The 17,797-nt window shown below is 36.6% G+C and overlaps 1 protein-coding gene and 1 long non-coding RNA gene across 2 annotated transcripts; one reads left to right on the top strand and one right to left on the bottom strand.

Annotated features, from left to right (window-relative positions):
- Positions 1 to 4,776: 4,776 nt before the first annotated feature.
- On the bottom strand, positions 4,777 to 6,585 carry LOC119082662. The gene is made up of 3 exons (XR_005088675.1): positions 6,448 to 6,585; positions 5,876 to 5,943; positions 4,777 to 5,811 (listed from the first exon to the last, which is right to left on the bottom strand). It is a non-coding gene; the product is annotated as an uncharacterized LOC119082662 (long non-coding RNA).
- A 4,426-nt stretch (positions 6,586 to 11,011) lies between these two features.
- LOC119082646 (SET and MYND domain-containing protein 4-like) lies at positions 11,012 to 14,932 on the top strand. Its single transcript, XM_037192226.1, has 2 exons — positions 11,012 to 11,699; positions 12,297 to 14,932. The coding sequence occupies exons 1-2, from the start codon at positions 11,123 to 11,125 to the stop codon at positions 13,271 to 13,273; spliced, it is 1,554 nt and encodes a 517-aa protein (XP_037048121.1). The 5' UTR covers positions 11,012 to 11,122; the 3' UTR covers positions 13,274 to 14,932.
- Positions 14,933 to 17,797: the final 2,865 nt, after the last annotated feature.

Raw genomic sequence — 17,797 nt, 5'->3', positions numbered from 1 at the left:
CTCACTATTTGCCACCCTTTTACTTATTTCTAAATTTCAAAGCTTTGTTTCATTCCACACGTGTAACCAGGACATATTATTTGTGAAATTTTGCCAAATTAAATTAGGTTTTCTGAAAATTTCGCAAAATTCCGGAAATTTCACAAAATTTAGGAAAATATCGCAGAATTCCGGAAAATATCGCCAAATTTCGAAAAATTTCGCAAAATTCCGGAAATTTCGCAAAATTCCGGAAATTTCGCAAAATTCCGGAAATTTCGCAAAATTCCGGAAATTTCGCAAAATTCCGGAAATTTCGTAAAATTCCGGAAATTTCGCCAAATTCCGGAAATTTCACAAATTTTGCAAAATTTCACTAAATTTAGTAAAATTTCGCAAAATTCCGGAAATTTCGCAAATTTTAGAAAGCTTCAGATAATTTAGTAAAATTTCGCAGAATTCCGGAAAATTTCGCAGAATTCCGGAAAATTTCGCAAAATTCCGGAAATTTCACTATATTTAGGAAAATTTCGCTGAATTCCGGAAAATATCACAGTTTTCTGAAATTTCACAAATTCTTGAAAACTTAACAAAATTTAGGAAAATTTTATAAAATTCATGAAAATTTTGTTAAATTTCGGAAAATTTAACATCTCTGATTTAAATGCTCCTACTGGAGATATTCATGCCGTCCGTGAGAGATTAAGTAAATATTGACTGCAAGAGTATCGAGTGAATAAAGTCGGAAAAAGTGATTCATTGATTCAGTGATTAACTAAAAGGGGTTAAAAACATGAATTCCGATAAGGTTAGAATGTTCCGTTCTTTTCGGTAACTTTATTCCGCTTGACAGAGAATTCGGAGAATTTTGTACCATTCCATTATTCATCATTTGTTCAAGTTTTTTTTTTCGAAACTAATTAAATTCGAGTGGGTAAGGTGTTCCGGGTCTTTACATTTACATACCAACCAACAAATTTTTCAAAGAAAAGCTAACTTTTTCTTATTCCAATTTTTTTTTTTTTTTGTAAGTGTTGGCAAACTCCGTGGAAAGCAATTTAGGTTGTGTTGAAAATGTTTAAACCTTCCAAAGTGGAATTACAGACACCACACATCGTCTCCTCTCATTGTAACTTTATTTCGATCTCGGACGCTTCACTCTTATTTCATTGAAATCACGTATTACATGAACACAGTATGGGTGAATAGATATATTGGGGCTATGATCTTGGAATCTTTTTGAACGAATAAAAACCAACTTTGAAGGAGGAATTTTGTTTTTTTATTCATAGTATTAGAGTGGGAAAAAATGTAAATTTTAAATATTGTAATTATTGATAAATTCGTTCAGAAACAAAGTATTTACAATAAAAAAAAATTGCCAGTGGTTGCCGTGCCAGCACTACTAGTTAATAGTTAAAATACTTCCTGTTCAGACAACAAATTTAGTTAACAAAATTTTTCCACTTTAATTTTCTTAATCTAAACGCTTTTTGAATGACATGCTTCGTAGAATTAAACAAAATAAATTAGAGATTTTCGGGCGATAATTTAAAGAAGAAAAAAAATCGATAAAGAGTGTAAATGTACAACAATTAAATTAATTAAAAATTAATTTTAGTGAAATAAAAAAGAATTAAATTTAATGATAAACGAAAACTATTTCTTTTTAATCAATCAATTTTACCGCTAGTATGAGTCCCTGGTTATTGGTACGGGCTCCCACTCAAGTATTTTATTTGTCACTTCATAATCAACCCTAAATCTAAAACAAGGCATCAGAACAGTCGGAGCGTTTGCTGCGACTTAGCCCCGTTACGTAATTTTATTTCGTCCGTAACCATAATACGTCCGTAGCCGTAATACGCCCGGAACCCTAATACGTCTACAACCCTCTAATGCGTCTGTTACCAAAATGCAAGTCAAGTTGGGCATGGTCAAATTTACTGAAAGTGTTCATTTTTAAAATTGCGCATAGCGCAATTACGAAAGCCCGTACGAAGTACCTCTCAAATAAAACCAACAATTTACGACATTATTTTAGAAACCCAAAATTTTTTGCCAACTTTCCATTGGGTATTCAATTACCTCTCAAATGAAACAAAAACTAGCAAAATCGGTTGAGATTTACTCGATTTATGTGCAAAAAGCACTTAGGGCCGAGTAGCGGCCTGAGTGCAAGGGCCCAAATTTAAAACTTTTTTTGCCATCATTCTATTCGGCATTCAATTATCTCTCAAATGAAACAAAAACTAGCAAAATCGGATGATATTTACTCGATTTATGTGCAAAAAACACTTAGGGCCGAGTAACGACCTTTGAGCCCTCCCAACAAGCCCACGTTGCATCTTACCCAAAAACAATGTTCAGCAACTTTGTTCTACTCGTCAATACCTTTCATTTGATATATCACAAGTAGCTATTGCGTGCGTATTTCGGTAGATATCGTCGAAAGACTGAAAAACACCTATAGGGCCCTAGCTCTGGAAGGGCCGACCCTACCATGCCCATTTTCGAACTTGACCTTACTTTTGTCGATACCAATCGGGGAAAAAAAGAATTTTGAAAAAAGGTTGTGATTTGCTCAAGCTAGAGGGGTCACGGACGGACGGACGGACGGACGGACATTTTTTTTATTGCGGATTCGTCATCTATGAACATAACCAAATGCTTTGCCCTTACTGTTTGCTTCCAATTCGACGTGTTACAAACGGCAAATTAATCTTATAAGCCCCCAGTACTTCGTACGGGGCTAAAAAGAGATTTTAGAGTCGGATCCCAACGGAATTTTTGATTGGAAACGTTTCTATGAACCACTGTACACTGAACTTAATCCAAAAGAACAAAAATAGTAGATTACGGCATTTGGTTAAACTTTTTATATTGCCAAGTGTGATGTTTGCAGCTCGAGCCGAAAGCAAAGGATGCAACCACAGAAGGCACAATACAAAGTTCCAAACAATTACGTTACGTTATTTTACTCATTAAGGCCCTGGGAAATAAGGTTTTATGACTCATCTCTCAGGGCTTAGTGAGTAAACAGGATTTAATGACGTGCGAACCGGATCGATACGAAAAATAGTTCAACTTACGATTATCTGATATCCGTGAAGATCATGCCGTTTTACTCGTCAGTGGCTCAATTTATGGTTGACAAGTGCTAATTCCTTCGTGGTTTTTGTTTCATACATTCGTTCCACATGAGGTGGCGACTCACTTCATATCGTTTCATATCCCAACAATTAGTTCATTGACCATTCCATACCAACGAGTGAGTTATTCCACACTAACGAGTGAGGGCAAACACTCTGTTTTTAGCCCCGTACGAAGTACAAAGGGGCTTATAGGATTACGATGCCGTGTGTAATTGATGGAATTCGAAGCAGACGGTAAGGGCAAAGTGTTTGCCTATGTTCATAGATAACGAATCCGCAATAAAAATTTTGTCTGTCCGTCTGTCCGTCTGTCACGTCGATATCTTGAGTAAATCAAATCCGATTTCCCTGAAAGATAGTCAAAATAGTGAGGCTAAGTTCGAAGATGGGCATATTTGGGTCGGCCCTTCGTGAGTTAGGGCCGCCTAAGTGCTTTAAGGTCTTTTGGGGATATTTACGGCAAAAAAAACGATGGAAATGCAAATGAAACGGCAAAAGATAGGTATTGTCGATACCGATCCAGGAAAAAAAAGTTTATTAAAATCGGGTGAATGGACCGTGAGTTAGGGCCCTAGAAGTGAAAGGCTACTCGGCCCTAAGTGTATTTTGCATATAACTCGAGTAAATTTCATCCTTTTTTCGTAATTTTTGTTTCATTTGAAAGGTAATCGAAGCCCGAATATAATGTGGCGAAAAACGTTTTAAATTTGGGTCCTTGGACTGAGGCCGCTCCTCGGCCCTAAGTGTATTTTGCGTATAGATCGAGTAAATATCATCCAATTTTGCTAGTTTTTGTCTTATATGAAAGGTAATTGAACACCAAATAGAATGTGGTGAGAAAAATGTTTGAAATTTGGGTCCTTGGGCTGAGGCCGCTCCTCGGCCCTAAGTGTATTTTGCAAATAACTCGAGTAAATTTGATCCGATTTTCCTAAATTTTGTTTCATTTGAAAGGTAATCGAACACCGAATAGAATGTTGTTGAAAAAAAAATTAAATTTGGGTCCTTGGGCTGAGGCCGCTCCTCGGCCCTAAGTGTGTTTTGCATATAACTCGAGTAAATTGATCCGATTTTCCTAATTTATTTTTCATTTGAAAGGTAATCGAACACCGAATAGAATGTTGTTGAAAAAATTTAAAATTTGGGTCCTGGGACTAAGGCCGCTACTCGGCCCTAAGTGTATACTGCATATAACTCGAGTAAATTTCATCCGATTTTCCTAATTTTTTTTTCATTTAAAAGGTAATCGAACACCGAATAGAATGTTGTTGAAAAAAAAATTAAATTTGGGTCCTCGGACTAAGGCCGCTACTCAGCCCTAAGTGTATTTTGCGTATAACTCGAGTAAATTTCATCCGATTTTCCTAAGTTTTGTTTCATTTGGAAGGTAATCGAAGGCCGAATAGAATACTGTTGGAAAAAAAAATTTGGGTCGTTGGACTAAGGCCGTAACTTGGCCTTAGGCCTCTCAATAAATTAAAATTTTAGGTCAACTTGAAATTTGTGTTACATTTGAAAGGAACGTCGTACGGGGCTTCTTAATTGCGCTATGCGCAATTTCTAAGATGTACACATTTCATAATAATTTGACTTCAACTACGTTTACGGGTGCAATAGGTCTACGGTCAAAGTAGGGTGACAGACGCACTAGGGTCACGTACGCAATAGATATACGGGTTCGTACGGGGCTCAGTCGCAGCAAACGCTCCGACTGTTCTAATGGCTCGTTTATGTTTCTACTGTTGACAAATGCGTTGAAAGCTAATGAAAGTGTTGCCTCTAGTTTCAATGGTAAAAGCATTGTGGAACGGTTGAAACTACTGTTTTGCTGGACAGTTTTGAAAATATTTTTGAACAAAAATTGGACACGGAAAAATCAAATATTTGCCGAAGAAACTGGTGATTGAAAGCGCGCGAAATTAGTTTTAAAATTGTTGTTCGCGATAAATTTCAACCTGGACCCGGCCGAACAAATCATTTACTTATTTTGTACATTTCAAGGTACGAGCAATATTATATTACAATTAATGAGGTAAAAGATTTATGAATCAATTTCTAAGAATTACAAGGGGTCACCTACCATTTGCCCATTTCCTCAAGTTTTCCACTGAACATTTATACACACACTTTCCTCGAGTAGGTAACCCTTCGTTGATTTAAATGAACTTATTTTATGACTGTATCACATCAATCTCAACCAAATGTCTTCCCCAACAGATCTTACATCCGGCCGACCTAATAATACGATTGAAATTCAATGTTATTCGTTCTGAAACCGTACCGCACAACCAGTCTAACAATGCTATCGATTTGCGGTTTCGTCAAATAACGTTTCAATGAAATTACATTGAACACTTGACGTTCCCCCTCGAAACAGTGCCATTCCGCAAAAGCTGTACTATCCGCCCAAAAAATGGTCGATATGACTGGGTCATTTGTTCCGAAACCAAACGGTGCTGAGCCACTGCTTGCATTTTTAACCAGACACGTCGAATTACTGAATGTCCAATTGTTTGGAATGCATAACAGTCGGTAGAATGCTGTTGGTGGATTGAATATGCTCACCGTTCCCTGTGATATCGTAGAGAATGCATTTACATCGGGAAATGTAACTCGAGGTTTCAGTGCATCTATGTCAGCTTGAGATGCAGCAGGAGTGTTCTTAGCCTTATGATACCTGGATTTGTAATGAAGGGAATACAGTTTCGTTTGTGTGTATGTGCTAAGTAAATTGAAATTACATCCATCGGTAATACGTTTTGTTAGCCATTGGAGCATACATTTTGTAGCGTTGAGACCTTCCATTCAACTGCGATAAAAAGAAAATTTAAATTGGAACCCAACTTCTTCTTTTTTGAATTCTTTTTTTAATAACTGCAGTGGGAACCCGTGATTACAGAGAAGTAAATTGAACTGTTGGGCCGATTTCCTCGGAGGGAAGAGGGCATACGATACTCCAAATAAAATTTCGTTTTATATACGAAGGTAGGGGGTCAAAAAAATGAATATGGAAATGGTACCCAACTTTCTGAGTAAGTTCATGTACTGAACTTACTGAAAAACTGTCATAAAACGTTACTTCTGGAACATTTCCTTTTAAGAAAAGACTATCAATCCAACATTTCTCATCGTGAAAAATAGACGCTTGCTACCAAACATGGTAAATAACTGTATGACCAACGTCAACAGACTATGTATATAATATGACAATTCCAAAGTCAAGTGGAAGACTCTTCTTCAGTCTTCATGAACCTACTAAATTGTCGAGTCATGTGATTGAAAAAGTACGAGCAAAAAGTTAATGAAATCTTACCGCCGTGAGAATGTGTTGTGGAGATGTAATTGCTGGTGGATAGGTGCAATGCAGATCGTTGGCTGATGGATCATTCCATAATAACTGTCCAACGGACTTTGAAATTTTGATGTAAATAATAAGAAGCAACCAGAGGTACGCCATTGTGCTAGAAGTGAAACAATTTTCAAATTATACAAAGCGAATCATCTACAGGTAACGCTTCAAATCCAAACTAACGAAGTAAAAGATTTTACATCAATCACTGTTCTCTAAACAAAGGAAGTGGCAGAATTTCGTCACATTTACATTTTCTTCGCATTGATGTTCCTCGTGAGATGAGAACATAATCCGTTAACGACTTAATGAATGGAATTTTTTACGCAGACATCGTTTGCACAATTTCACAACTAATATCTGACTGAACAACATCATGTCGTATTTTGCGGACTATCCCACGAATGATAATAATCGCACGAATAGACACACAAAAAATAACATGCGAAACTGATATACGAACAGAACAGAACTTTAGGAAACTTTACATTCGACAAAAAATGGAAAAATAAAAAAATTGCGACGCAGGTCTCCGTCTCGTACTCGCAGTTCGTTCTGATTAATCACAGAAGAACTATATTAGACGAAGCAATAAAACCGGCATTTGTTACCATCTCTTTCTATGCTATTCCTCAACGTTTCCATTTTTTTCCCTCAAGAATTTGATGAGACTGTCGTCATCAGTTATGGTAATTCCGATTACATTATCGTAATGATTCTCGTTTTTTTTTTCTGAAATCTATATGCCTGTTGCTTAATCATTCTGCACAAGGTAAACGACTTGACAGAATTAATTACCTATTTAGCAGGTTAATCGCTTCTCTTCTCTTTTGTTTTCGTTTTCTTTTTCATTTCATTCTATTCTCAAAGAATATCTCACAACAATGGGAATGGTCAAAGGTATTAATTAAAGATAGCAAGACAAAGCATTTACATTGACATTATTATGGACGGGCCTGTCATTATTGCAAAGTTATGTCCAATAGAAGCAGAACCTTAAATTTTATCGCGTTATCTGTAATATTGTCTGGCTACAATATTGTTTAGATTTAAATCGCCAATTGTTCTCGCCTGCTGTAAAGCCCTTTACAGGCTAAATCTCAGAAGTTATTGTTATAGTTGTACAAAGGATTTAAAGATGAATACAGAATTGAAGAATTTCGCGTTAACAGTCGTCTAGTTACCATACTGTATGAGATCCCATTTGAACACTTTAACAAGCGAGAAAACAGATTTGCTTAATCCCATGGTTTAAATACTGCTCTCATTTTAAAACTACAAAACTCAGATTGAAGTGCGTTGCAATGCTGATGAAGTAAAAGATTTTTTTTAATCCGCTGAAAATACTTAGGTAGAAAGAAGTAATAGATTCATAGAATTGTGTTGAATGTTGTGCGCTTTATGATTAATTTATCGACTGTAACATTATACGAACAAAAGATCTACGAATTTGCCACTTATTGCGTGGATTAAGCTTAAATAGCAGTGAATCACTGAATCGCTCATGAAACTATAACATGAGTCAACGTTGATGGTCACTGTAACAACTAGGGCGTATCGAATTTTCCAAATTTTAAGGACCGCGATAGCCTGTGTGCGGAAAACGTAGATCATCGAAAACTGTGTCCGGGCATATGGTTGATGGATCCAATGGAGCCATGGAAGAAGTCCCCCCGGGCGGCTTTAAGTTTCCGATGGTCATAATTCGGAAAGTTGAGAGTATTTTTGAAAACAATGTTCTAGCGGGATGTAGAGCTTTGAAAACTCTACAAATCTACCGAAGAAACCTATGGTCCAAAAGGTGCCATTGCCAAGATTGCCTAACATCGAAAATGTGACCTTTTGGTTTTTGACTTATATTTCCTGAGAGACAAATGATTTTTTTTAGCCTGTGGTATGAGGTGGTAGAGGAGGTCGAGCACTTCCAGTACACTAGGCATGTCCCGATCCATTATACACTTGAAATCACTTTTATAACATTTGTGAATGGAATTTCTAAGGGTGGCCATGTCGCCCACGAAGCAAGTGCAGACACTGCAACCGGTGCTGTTGAGTCGAGGACCCCTTGGCCAGTAAGTATGCATAATACTCCACGACAGTAGCTGAACTTTTTCACAAAATATCTGTGATTTCGATGTGGCACACTTTGTTCTACAAAATCTGAATAAATTGAATTTATGAGAAAAACGAGAAATAATCGATTTAATTAGTTATTTCACCCACGAATGTAAGAAGTCGATTTCGTTGCAAATACACAGATTATACATATTTTTCGATATATTTACAAAAAATTGAAGTTCGTAGTATAGTTTTTCAATTCATGTGCAGTGTGCACATCCATGTGCACATCGAAATAACAAATATTTTGTGAAAGAGTTCAGCTACTGTCATGGAATATTATGCATACTTACTGGCCAAGGTGTCCTCGACTCACCAGTACCGGTTGCAGTGTCTGCACTTGCTTCGTGGGCGACGTGGCCACTCTTAAAAATTCCATTCACAAATGTTATAAAATTGATTTCAAGAGTATATCCGATCGGGACATGCCTAGTGTACTGGTAGTGCTCGACGTCCTCCACCATCTCATACCACAGGCTAAACAAAATCATTTGTCTCTCAGGAAATATAAGTCAAAAACCAAATGGTCACATTTTCGATGTTAGGCAATCTTGGCAGTGACACCTTTTGGACCATCGGTTTCTTCGGTAGTTTTGTAGAGTTTTCAAAGCTCTACATTCCGCTAGAACATTGTTTTCAAAAATACTATCAACTTTCCGAATTATGACCTTCGGAAACTTAAAGTCGCCCGGGGGGACTTCTTCCATGGCTCCATTGGATCCATCAACCACATGCCCGGACACAGTTTTCGATGATATACGTTTTCCGCACACAGGCTATCGCGGTCCTTAAAATTTGCAAAATTCGATACGCCCTAGTAACAACTCGTATATCTACTCTACAACAACAAATTTTACCTTCTTCCATTTCTAGATGAACGTTAAATGTCGCAATCACACAGCATCATTCCAATGATATTTTTGGTTGATGAAAAACTAATCAAAATGTATTTTTAGCACTTTAAGTAGCAATGTGCGGCGACAGTCATGGCACGACAGTCGAGATCAATTTTGGAAATTTTCTCTCGATTTTTTCTCTTTGCATGAAAACTTTTTTGAGTACTTGGTTTAGACGATGTATTTAAGCTATTTTCACTTGTAGCCCTCACTTCGTTCAGGCAAGTACTTTACTAGTGAGGTAATGTGGCCTTTCCCTCACTAGTGAAGACCCTTTCCCTCGCTCGTAAAGTAAAACGCCATACTTTACACGTGAAATAATTTGATATCTCGTATCACGATGAGTAAAAGTACCTCGGGTTGAAGCCCTCGGATACTTTTACTCATCTGGATACAAGATATCAAATTACTTCGCTGGTATAGTAATGTACTATTTTGACAAAGTTAAAGGAGCATTAGCCTTCGCTAGTAATTAAGGAAAGGATTCATTCCTAAAATTAAAATTTCTTGATAAAGATGCTCTATCAAATCGAATGTAAATTATTTTACTACCTGTCCCATGCGAAAATGGTTGTATACTTCGCGTTCGGCCAACGCACTGCTCCTAGCATGAACACTACTTTGACAAACGTCGAATTTGGAGGCTTTTGTGATGAGAGCTACCGCTTAAGATTGATTGTATTGTGTGTTTGAACTCACACAACTAAAACAATTCACCTATCTTCACGAAAGAAACGCAGTGCCTACTGCGACTTCATCAGCCTCCAAATATTTCTTATGTTCATGCTAGAAGCAGTGCGTTGGTTCGGCTCATCATACAAACTACACACTCTTCAAAACAACGATTTTCCGCACAAGTATGTAATAGTATGTTACGTTTAGGCAAGTGTGAGGTTTGCGTAAGGAGCCGAAGGCGAGTGGAGTAATCACACGTGTCTAAACAAGCATTTACAAGCAGTGACGTAACACATTTTACATGTTTGTGGACGGTAAGTTCATTTTCCCTGTCGAAAACAGTGATGTAAAGTGCACTTTACCATGCATAAGCATGTAATCTACTATTACAGCCTGCCCCATGCGAAAATTGAACATTACATATCGATTCGTCCACTGATTACAGTGGAAATATTTTCCTGAATTTCTATGTGAAATTCAAATTTCGTATGTTTGGCAGTAAAACAGAATACATTGGATGCTAGTACGTAAGTCATTAAATCGGAAACAATTTTGTTATACTTGCAAACTCTTGCCATCTCCCTCGTGTATTTTGAGCAACTTGCCTCATGTAATGAATTACTTTCGCAGTATCCAATGTAACTTAATATTTTAGAATTGACCGACATAACATTCACAAGAATATTGAGTTGTGAATTTAACTTTTAAGAAGTTTTTTTTTGCACCAAAGAGGATGTCGCTTGAATAAGGAAAAACAATCGACGCACCAATCCTGCCACACAGAAATAATTAGGTTCGGACATAATTTTATTTTAACAGTCGTATTGGAACTGCGCTTGAATAAATTTAATTCGTTACTCTAACGTTTGCAAATTTTAGTATTTTTTGTAAAGAGATCTGATTGTGTAACAGTAGTCATTTGGCTTGAAAGTGACATTGACCCTAACATTATGAATAAATCAAACGCAAAGGCGGAATCGCTTCGAATAGAAGGAAATGAATTGTTCAATCGAAAGTGTTACCACGATGCGATGGTAAAATACAACCAAAGCCTATGTCTAGCTGCACCGCGTAGTGAAATGTTAGGTCTTGCTTATGCAAACAGATCCGCAGTTTATTTCGAAATGAAACTCTTTGACAATTGTATGAGGAACATTACCTTGGCCAAGCAAAACCAGTGTCCAGAAGTGACTATTGAAATTTTGATCAAACGCGAAGCGAAATGTTTGACCGCTCTGAGGCAATCAAATCGTTCAGAGAGTGGTAACGCAGACATACCGAAATTTTTCAATCTGTCCTATCCGTCACATAAGAAACTTCCATTCATGGCTGACTGTTTGGAACTGAGGCACAATGACAAGTATGGACGACATATTGTAACCAATAAATGCCTGAAAGTTGGTGACATTGTGGCTATGGAGGAGCCATTTTGCAAAATCGTCCGGAAGGCGTTCATACATCAGATATGTTCATGGTGTTTTAAGAGCAATTCGATGGATCTAATACCATGCCGTGGTTGTACAACAGGTAATGCGTTAAATGAAAATTATTGATGAATTCATTTGTTCAAACGACGGTTACTTATTGACCATTCTAAATTACCCTTGTTATGGAGGTGTTCCAACGAAGTAATAGATTTTCAGTTTCGGTCACACTCATATGTAGAAGGTTTTTCTTATAGAAATACAACGGGAAGGAGTATTGACATACAATCATTAAATCTGCTACTTCGTTTGTTCAAAATATGTGATACAGTTCGATAAAAAATCTTTTACTTCATAAGTTTGAGTATAAATTTCCCGACATTTCCCTGTAAAAGATCATCCAAAAGAGATCCATATTTAACAGGACTATTTTTAAGAATTTAATTCTTAAAAATTCCATAAAAAACTTTAAAAAAATCTTAAAAAATTTCTTAAAAAATTTGAATTCTTTAGAAATCTTCCAAGAATTTTACGGAATTTTTAAGCATTAAATTCCTAAAAATAGGCGCTGATATTTGCATAATGATAAAAAGAACAGGAAGTGTGGTAGGGGCCAAAAAATCACCAGAAATGGCTGACAGGATTTTAGTATGACCTCCAAATTCTAATCAAAATCTGAAAAAAACATTTTTATTTTCAGCAATGTTCTGTTCGGATGAATGTGAGTCACAAGCTAATCGAACATTTCACAAATACGAATGCCATATGAGCGAGATAACATCAGCACTCAGCACAAACCTGCAAATGGCGTTACGATCATTTTTCACCACATTATCATTATTCGGCGAATCGTTGGATGATCTTCAAAACTATTTGTTGGAAAATGCGAATCCATGCACAATCTTTGATGTTAAGGATCCTCACGATCAACGGGCCAAATTTATGGCAATCAATTCTTTGTCGGCTAATGCAGAGGTTACGGTCGAAAAGAACATTTTGGAAAAGATTTTTCAAACATCGCCGGAACTGAATGAAATGTGGTCGAAGTACGATGATCTTATTGCCAATTTCCTGAAACGGCAAATTCAAATTGCCACTCTCAATTACCATGAAATCTACTTTTGGCCTTTGAAAAATGGACGTACTCAGGATCATTTGTCAGACGATTCTTTAACATATCAACGAGGTACGGTTGCAGCTGGCAATGGAAGCTATCCCCTTGCCTCTCTATTAAACCACGATTGTGCTCCAAATATCATAAAAGCATTCATTGACGACAAAGTCGTTTTAGTGGTACAGCGGCCAATTAAGAAGGGCGATCAACTATTCGACAATTATGGATACCACTTTGCGAACGTGTCGAAAAGCTATAGACGTATGGACCTGCTGAAGCAATATAGATTCGAATGTGATTGCGAAGCCTGTAAAAATGATTGGCCCCTTTTGTCACAACTGAAGGTCAGCGACAGAATGTGTTTGAATAAAGCAAAAAAATGTTGCAGAGAACTAGGCCTAATGAACTGCAATCGAAAGAAAGCAATCGTTAAGTACAAGGAACTATGTGAAATGTTAGACAAAAGTGGAAAAAACTTTCCTTCGCTGGAAACGTGTAGTATTATGCAAAGTGCTGCAGCTTACCTGGAGATGAGTTTGAAACCTTCGTTACAATTTCCGTAGAAGAACATGTTTGGTCCATATACTCAATGAAAAAAATATGCCACGCGGTCATCTGTTATCGATAAGAACAACAAAAATAAGCGCACTCATCTCTCGATAGTGTTCTCTTATAAAGTAAAATGAATGTTGAAAATAATGAAGTAAAAGATTTTGAATCAAACACTAAAGTTTGAAATCGCAATTGTTCACTGAAATTTCGTAAATTTATGAACTTGGCAAAACATTTGCAAAAAAGGTTCCATTAAAGGATTCAAAAAACAAGATGAAACGAAAATCGTGATTGATTCAAACGATGCCCTTTAAAATGTTTAAAAATGTTCTTCTACCGCACATATAGTACGGTTGCATGTTTCATTCCGTTCGCCTTGCAACTTTTGAATTTTTTTTGGTATAGGATGTTGTTTGTGGTGAAAAAGTATAAAACTATTTTTTTTCCGGAAAATGGAAAATCCACTTTCCGGCCGGAAAACCCATTTATATGAAAAAATTAAACTTTTTTCAATTTTTTTTTTTTCTGAAGAGGGTCATCCTATGTCGACATTTTGTGGAACAACTTTTTTTTTGTGAATCCAGATGGCGTTGGTATCTGTACTTTCCCAAAAAGTGGCCCGGAAATTTCCTCAACTTTGTGGACTGATAACTTGACCAATTTTTAGTCCATTTTGATGAGTAAAAGTGATTTAGAAAGGTATAAGTAACTCTTTCAAAATCTGCCCGTTCAGGAATTGACTTCTGACGATCTCAATTATGACGATTTTTCATGAAATAGAGCAAAAAGTGGGATGGAAGTTCGTTGAATCTCTAGGTTCTAGAACTTGGAAGATGTAGGTATCGATTTATGGGGTGAAGAGTGCCCAATACATAGGAACTGACCTCTGACGATCTCAATAATTGCATTTGATGATAGGAAAACAAAAAAAAGTCTAGTAGAACTCGTTAAATCTCTGAGTTCTAGAACCAGGAAGAGATACTTATCAATTACCGGTATGAGAAATGATGCCTACGTAATTGCTATTTAAAAATGTCGAGTTTTTATTTTTAAATTGTCACAATAATACCAAGGAAAAATGTTACAAATTTAACGAAAACTTAAATTTGGAGGTAGGTGGGAATCCTGGCGCATATCTTGGAAACCACAAATCGGTTCAAGCTCCGACTTATACCTTTCTAAATCAATTTTACTCATCGAAATGGACTAATAATTGGTCAAGTTATCAGTCCCCAAAGACTCATCCAAAAAAGGTTGTTCCACAAAATGTCGGCATAGGATGACCCTCTTCAGATTTTTTTTTAAAGACTCATTCCTTCAGGAGATATTTGACTTTTAATTTTTTCATATAAATGGGTTTTCCGGCCGCAAAATCGATTTTCCAATTTCCGGAAAAAATTTAGTTTTATACTTTTTCACCACAAACAACATCCTATACCAAAAAAATTCAAAAGTTGCAACACAAGCACTGGATAATAATCCTCTGATATTCATCAAGCGATCATCGTGACACTATATTGTCGTGTTCACTACCTTAACTTATGTGATTTGTTGGGATTTCAATTTGTCTCAAACTTTATTAGATTTGTGATATTACGTGTTACGGCATGTTTCATTTTCATTTACATTGCCTAATCACGTAAAGCATTGTACCCTTCGGGTCGGGCTGTAACACCCCACTTATCAAATACACAACTTGAAACCTCGGAAGTAATATACTATTACCAATCGCAATATATATTACTATTACACACTTGTCACGAAGAAGTCGAGGCTTGCCGAGACTGATAGTGACAAGTGTGTACTCTATTTTATCACATAAGCGAAAACGAGACAACAACATAGACCTGAAGTGTAATTTTTGAATTAAACTTCTAGTGAAGTAATTTTGACATCCGAACATCGCGCGTATGTGATAATAGTATATTACTTCCGAGGTTCCAAGTTGTTTATTTGATAAGTGGGGTGTTACAGCCTGACCCGAAGGGGAGGGCTGTGTTCCTCACTTGTCAAATAAACAACTTGGAACCTCGTAAGTACAATGCTTTACGTGATTAGGCAATGTAAATGAAAATGAAACATGCCGTGACTCGTAAAGTTCATTACACTTACAAACGAATCATTATCATGCGAGTCTTCTAACGCAGGAGTGGTTTAATTTACTTTGTCGTGGTTTTCTCTAATTGCGTTAAATTAGTAAAATTAATTGATTTATTTTAAAAAGCTATCAATGGGTTTATATAATCGTTAATAGGCTTATGAAACTCGAATATCATTGACAACATTTATTAATTACAAAATTACATAAGTTACAGTTAGAGTCAAACAAATTTGTACAGTTGGTCCTGTCAAACAAATACAATACACGGTTTAATATACGGTTTAACACGACACCGCGTACATGTGCGACTATACACCCTTTTACGTGTTACGGCATGTTTCATTTTCATTTACATTGCCTAATCACGTAAAGCATTGTACTTACGAGGTTCCAAGTTGTGTATTTGACAAGTGGGGAATACAGCCCTCCCCTTCGAGTCGGACTGTAACACCCCACTTATAAAATACACAACTTGGAACCTCGGAAGTAATATATATTACATAGTCTTTACCGGAAGTCACATAACGTTTGTGTCAATATTATGAATTTTGACTTACTGAAAATCGTGGTGATTACCGTTTGCACTTCCATTACATATATGCAGTGTGTAGACCAGCCGGTAAAACAGCTGAATTAAATATTTCGATTTAAATTTGGTTGACTTGAATTGTAAGAGCTAATTTATGGAACCATTTAAATAAAGCATGACGTGAATTCTAACACATGTCGCTACAATTCCAATGAAGCGTAAATTGAAGCGAGTAAATTGTAAACATTTCGCAGTTTAATTTTCATCGGACAACCTGTACATACCTTCAAATGGCTCTGATAAAACCGATCAATTTTGTGGGATTTACGCTGAAAATATTATTTTACATGGGAATATCAACCCGACACAGTTCTTCGGTCATTTATAGAATCTACGGCTTTATGTTTTTCATAATCTTTTTTGTTGTCTATGATGTTCTTCTGATCGTTGAAGTCTTTTCCAGTAAAAACTTCAACGAAATGGTTTACTCTGGAGCCTGTGCCATCGGTAACGAAAGGAGCACCTTGTTCTCAATTCCGTAAATAAAAGTTAAATTCTTTCCCGTTAGGTATGATGGTAGTAGGAGGACGTCATTTGACCTTGTATGTATTTTCGGAAAATGTTCATTTTCTAACCAACGAAATTTTGGAACATTTTACCGACGATGACACATTATTCCACAATATCAAGAGCAAGTTGAAGAGATTCTCGATGTTTGCGACTGTGTTCTTTGGCACCATCATGACTACCGTCATCGGATTGTTCTTTTTGCCACTAATCTCTACGACCAGATTACTGCCCTATAAAGTCTGGTTTCCCTTCGATTACAACAGAAATATAATTCTGCTCGTATCGACCAGGATTTATGTTATAATTTGCATGGGCCTGTTTGCATTTTCGGCACTTTCGACTCTGTTTATTTGGTACTTGATGTTGAACGTATCATTAAGATACCAGACATACGGAAGTCATTTAAAGGGTCTCAGTATTCAAAGTGACGAAAATAAAGGGGCGGACTGTAAACAATTGATTCAGATCATAAAATTGCATCTTCGGATACTCAAGTAAGTTTTTGTTTAATGAAGAGCAAAGAAATAAATGCCAGAAGGTGTTTATTGGGTACGAAAAGACATTAACATATCTGATGATGGATGAACTGAACATTTTAATAATACCTCGTATAAAAATGCGTGAATTGCAAAAAGGAGAACCTTTGTCTTCACATTTGAAATGACTTGAACATACAGTGCGAGAAATTAAAAAAGTCACATTTTCGACGATAACAATCCAATTGACGTTATTCATTCCACGTCAACACACATACATTATCATGGCCCTACGTTAGTGAAGGGCCATGACGCAAGTCCGTTCACACTGAAAAATTTGACAAAAAATTTTTTCCGCAGGACTGAGGAACATATATACACGAACTTTTTGACTTTTCCCCCTTTGCTCCTACTACCCCCAAAGTATTTTATTCGTAATCTGGGCGTCCATACGAGTTCAACGATCTATCACACGCCTCATAAGGTTAAAATTTGGCCGAGATATTAAATTTCAAAACTTGGAAATTTGCAGAAATTTGTATGAAGAAATTCATTTTCTTCCTGTAGTACCAAAACCGTCACATTCACTCACCAAATTTAGTACCGAAAGAGCAACATTCTCCCCTACTATTTTCTCTCAATTTTCATTCCCGCTTATGTCATTTTCGATCCTATCTTTATTCTTTCCCAAATGTGTCAAGTTGTATGTACGCGAATGTAATGTTTTTAGTGTTTTGTGACAATGCATTCATAAGGATTGCTTTCAGCATTCATACGGACTGCTTTCGGCATTCATTCGGATGTCTTTCGGCATTCCTACAGATTGCTTATTTTTCGACATTTGTGAGAATACATGCAC

This window comes from Bradysia coprophila, unplaced genomic scaffold (assembly GCF_014529535.1).
Source record: "Bradysia coprophila strain Holo2 unplaced genomic scaffold, BU_Bcop_v1 contig_476, whole genome shotgun sequence".
In the NCBI taxonomy this organism is placed as follows: domain Eukaryota; kingdom Metazoa; phylum Arthropoda; class Insecta; order Diptera; family Sciaridae; genus Bradysia; species Bradysia coprophila.
This window is presented reverse-complemented; position numbering and strand designations above follow the sequence as displayed.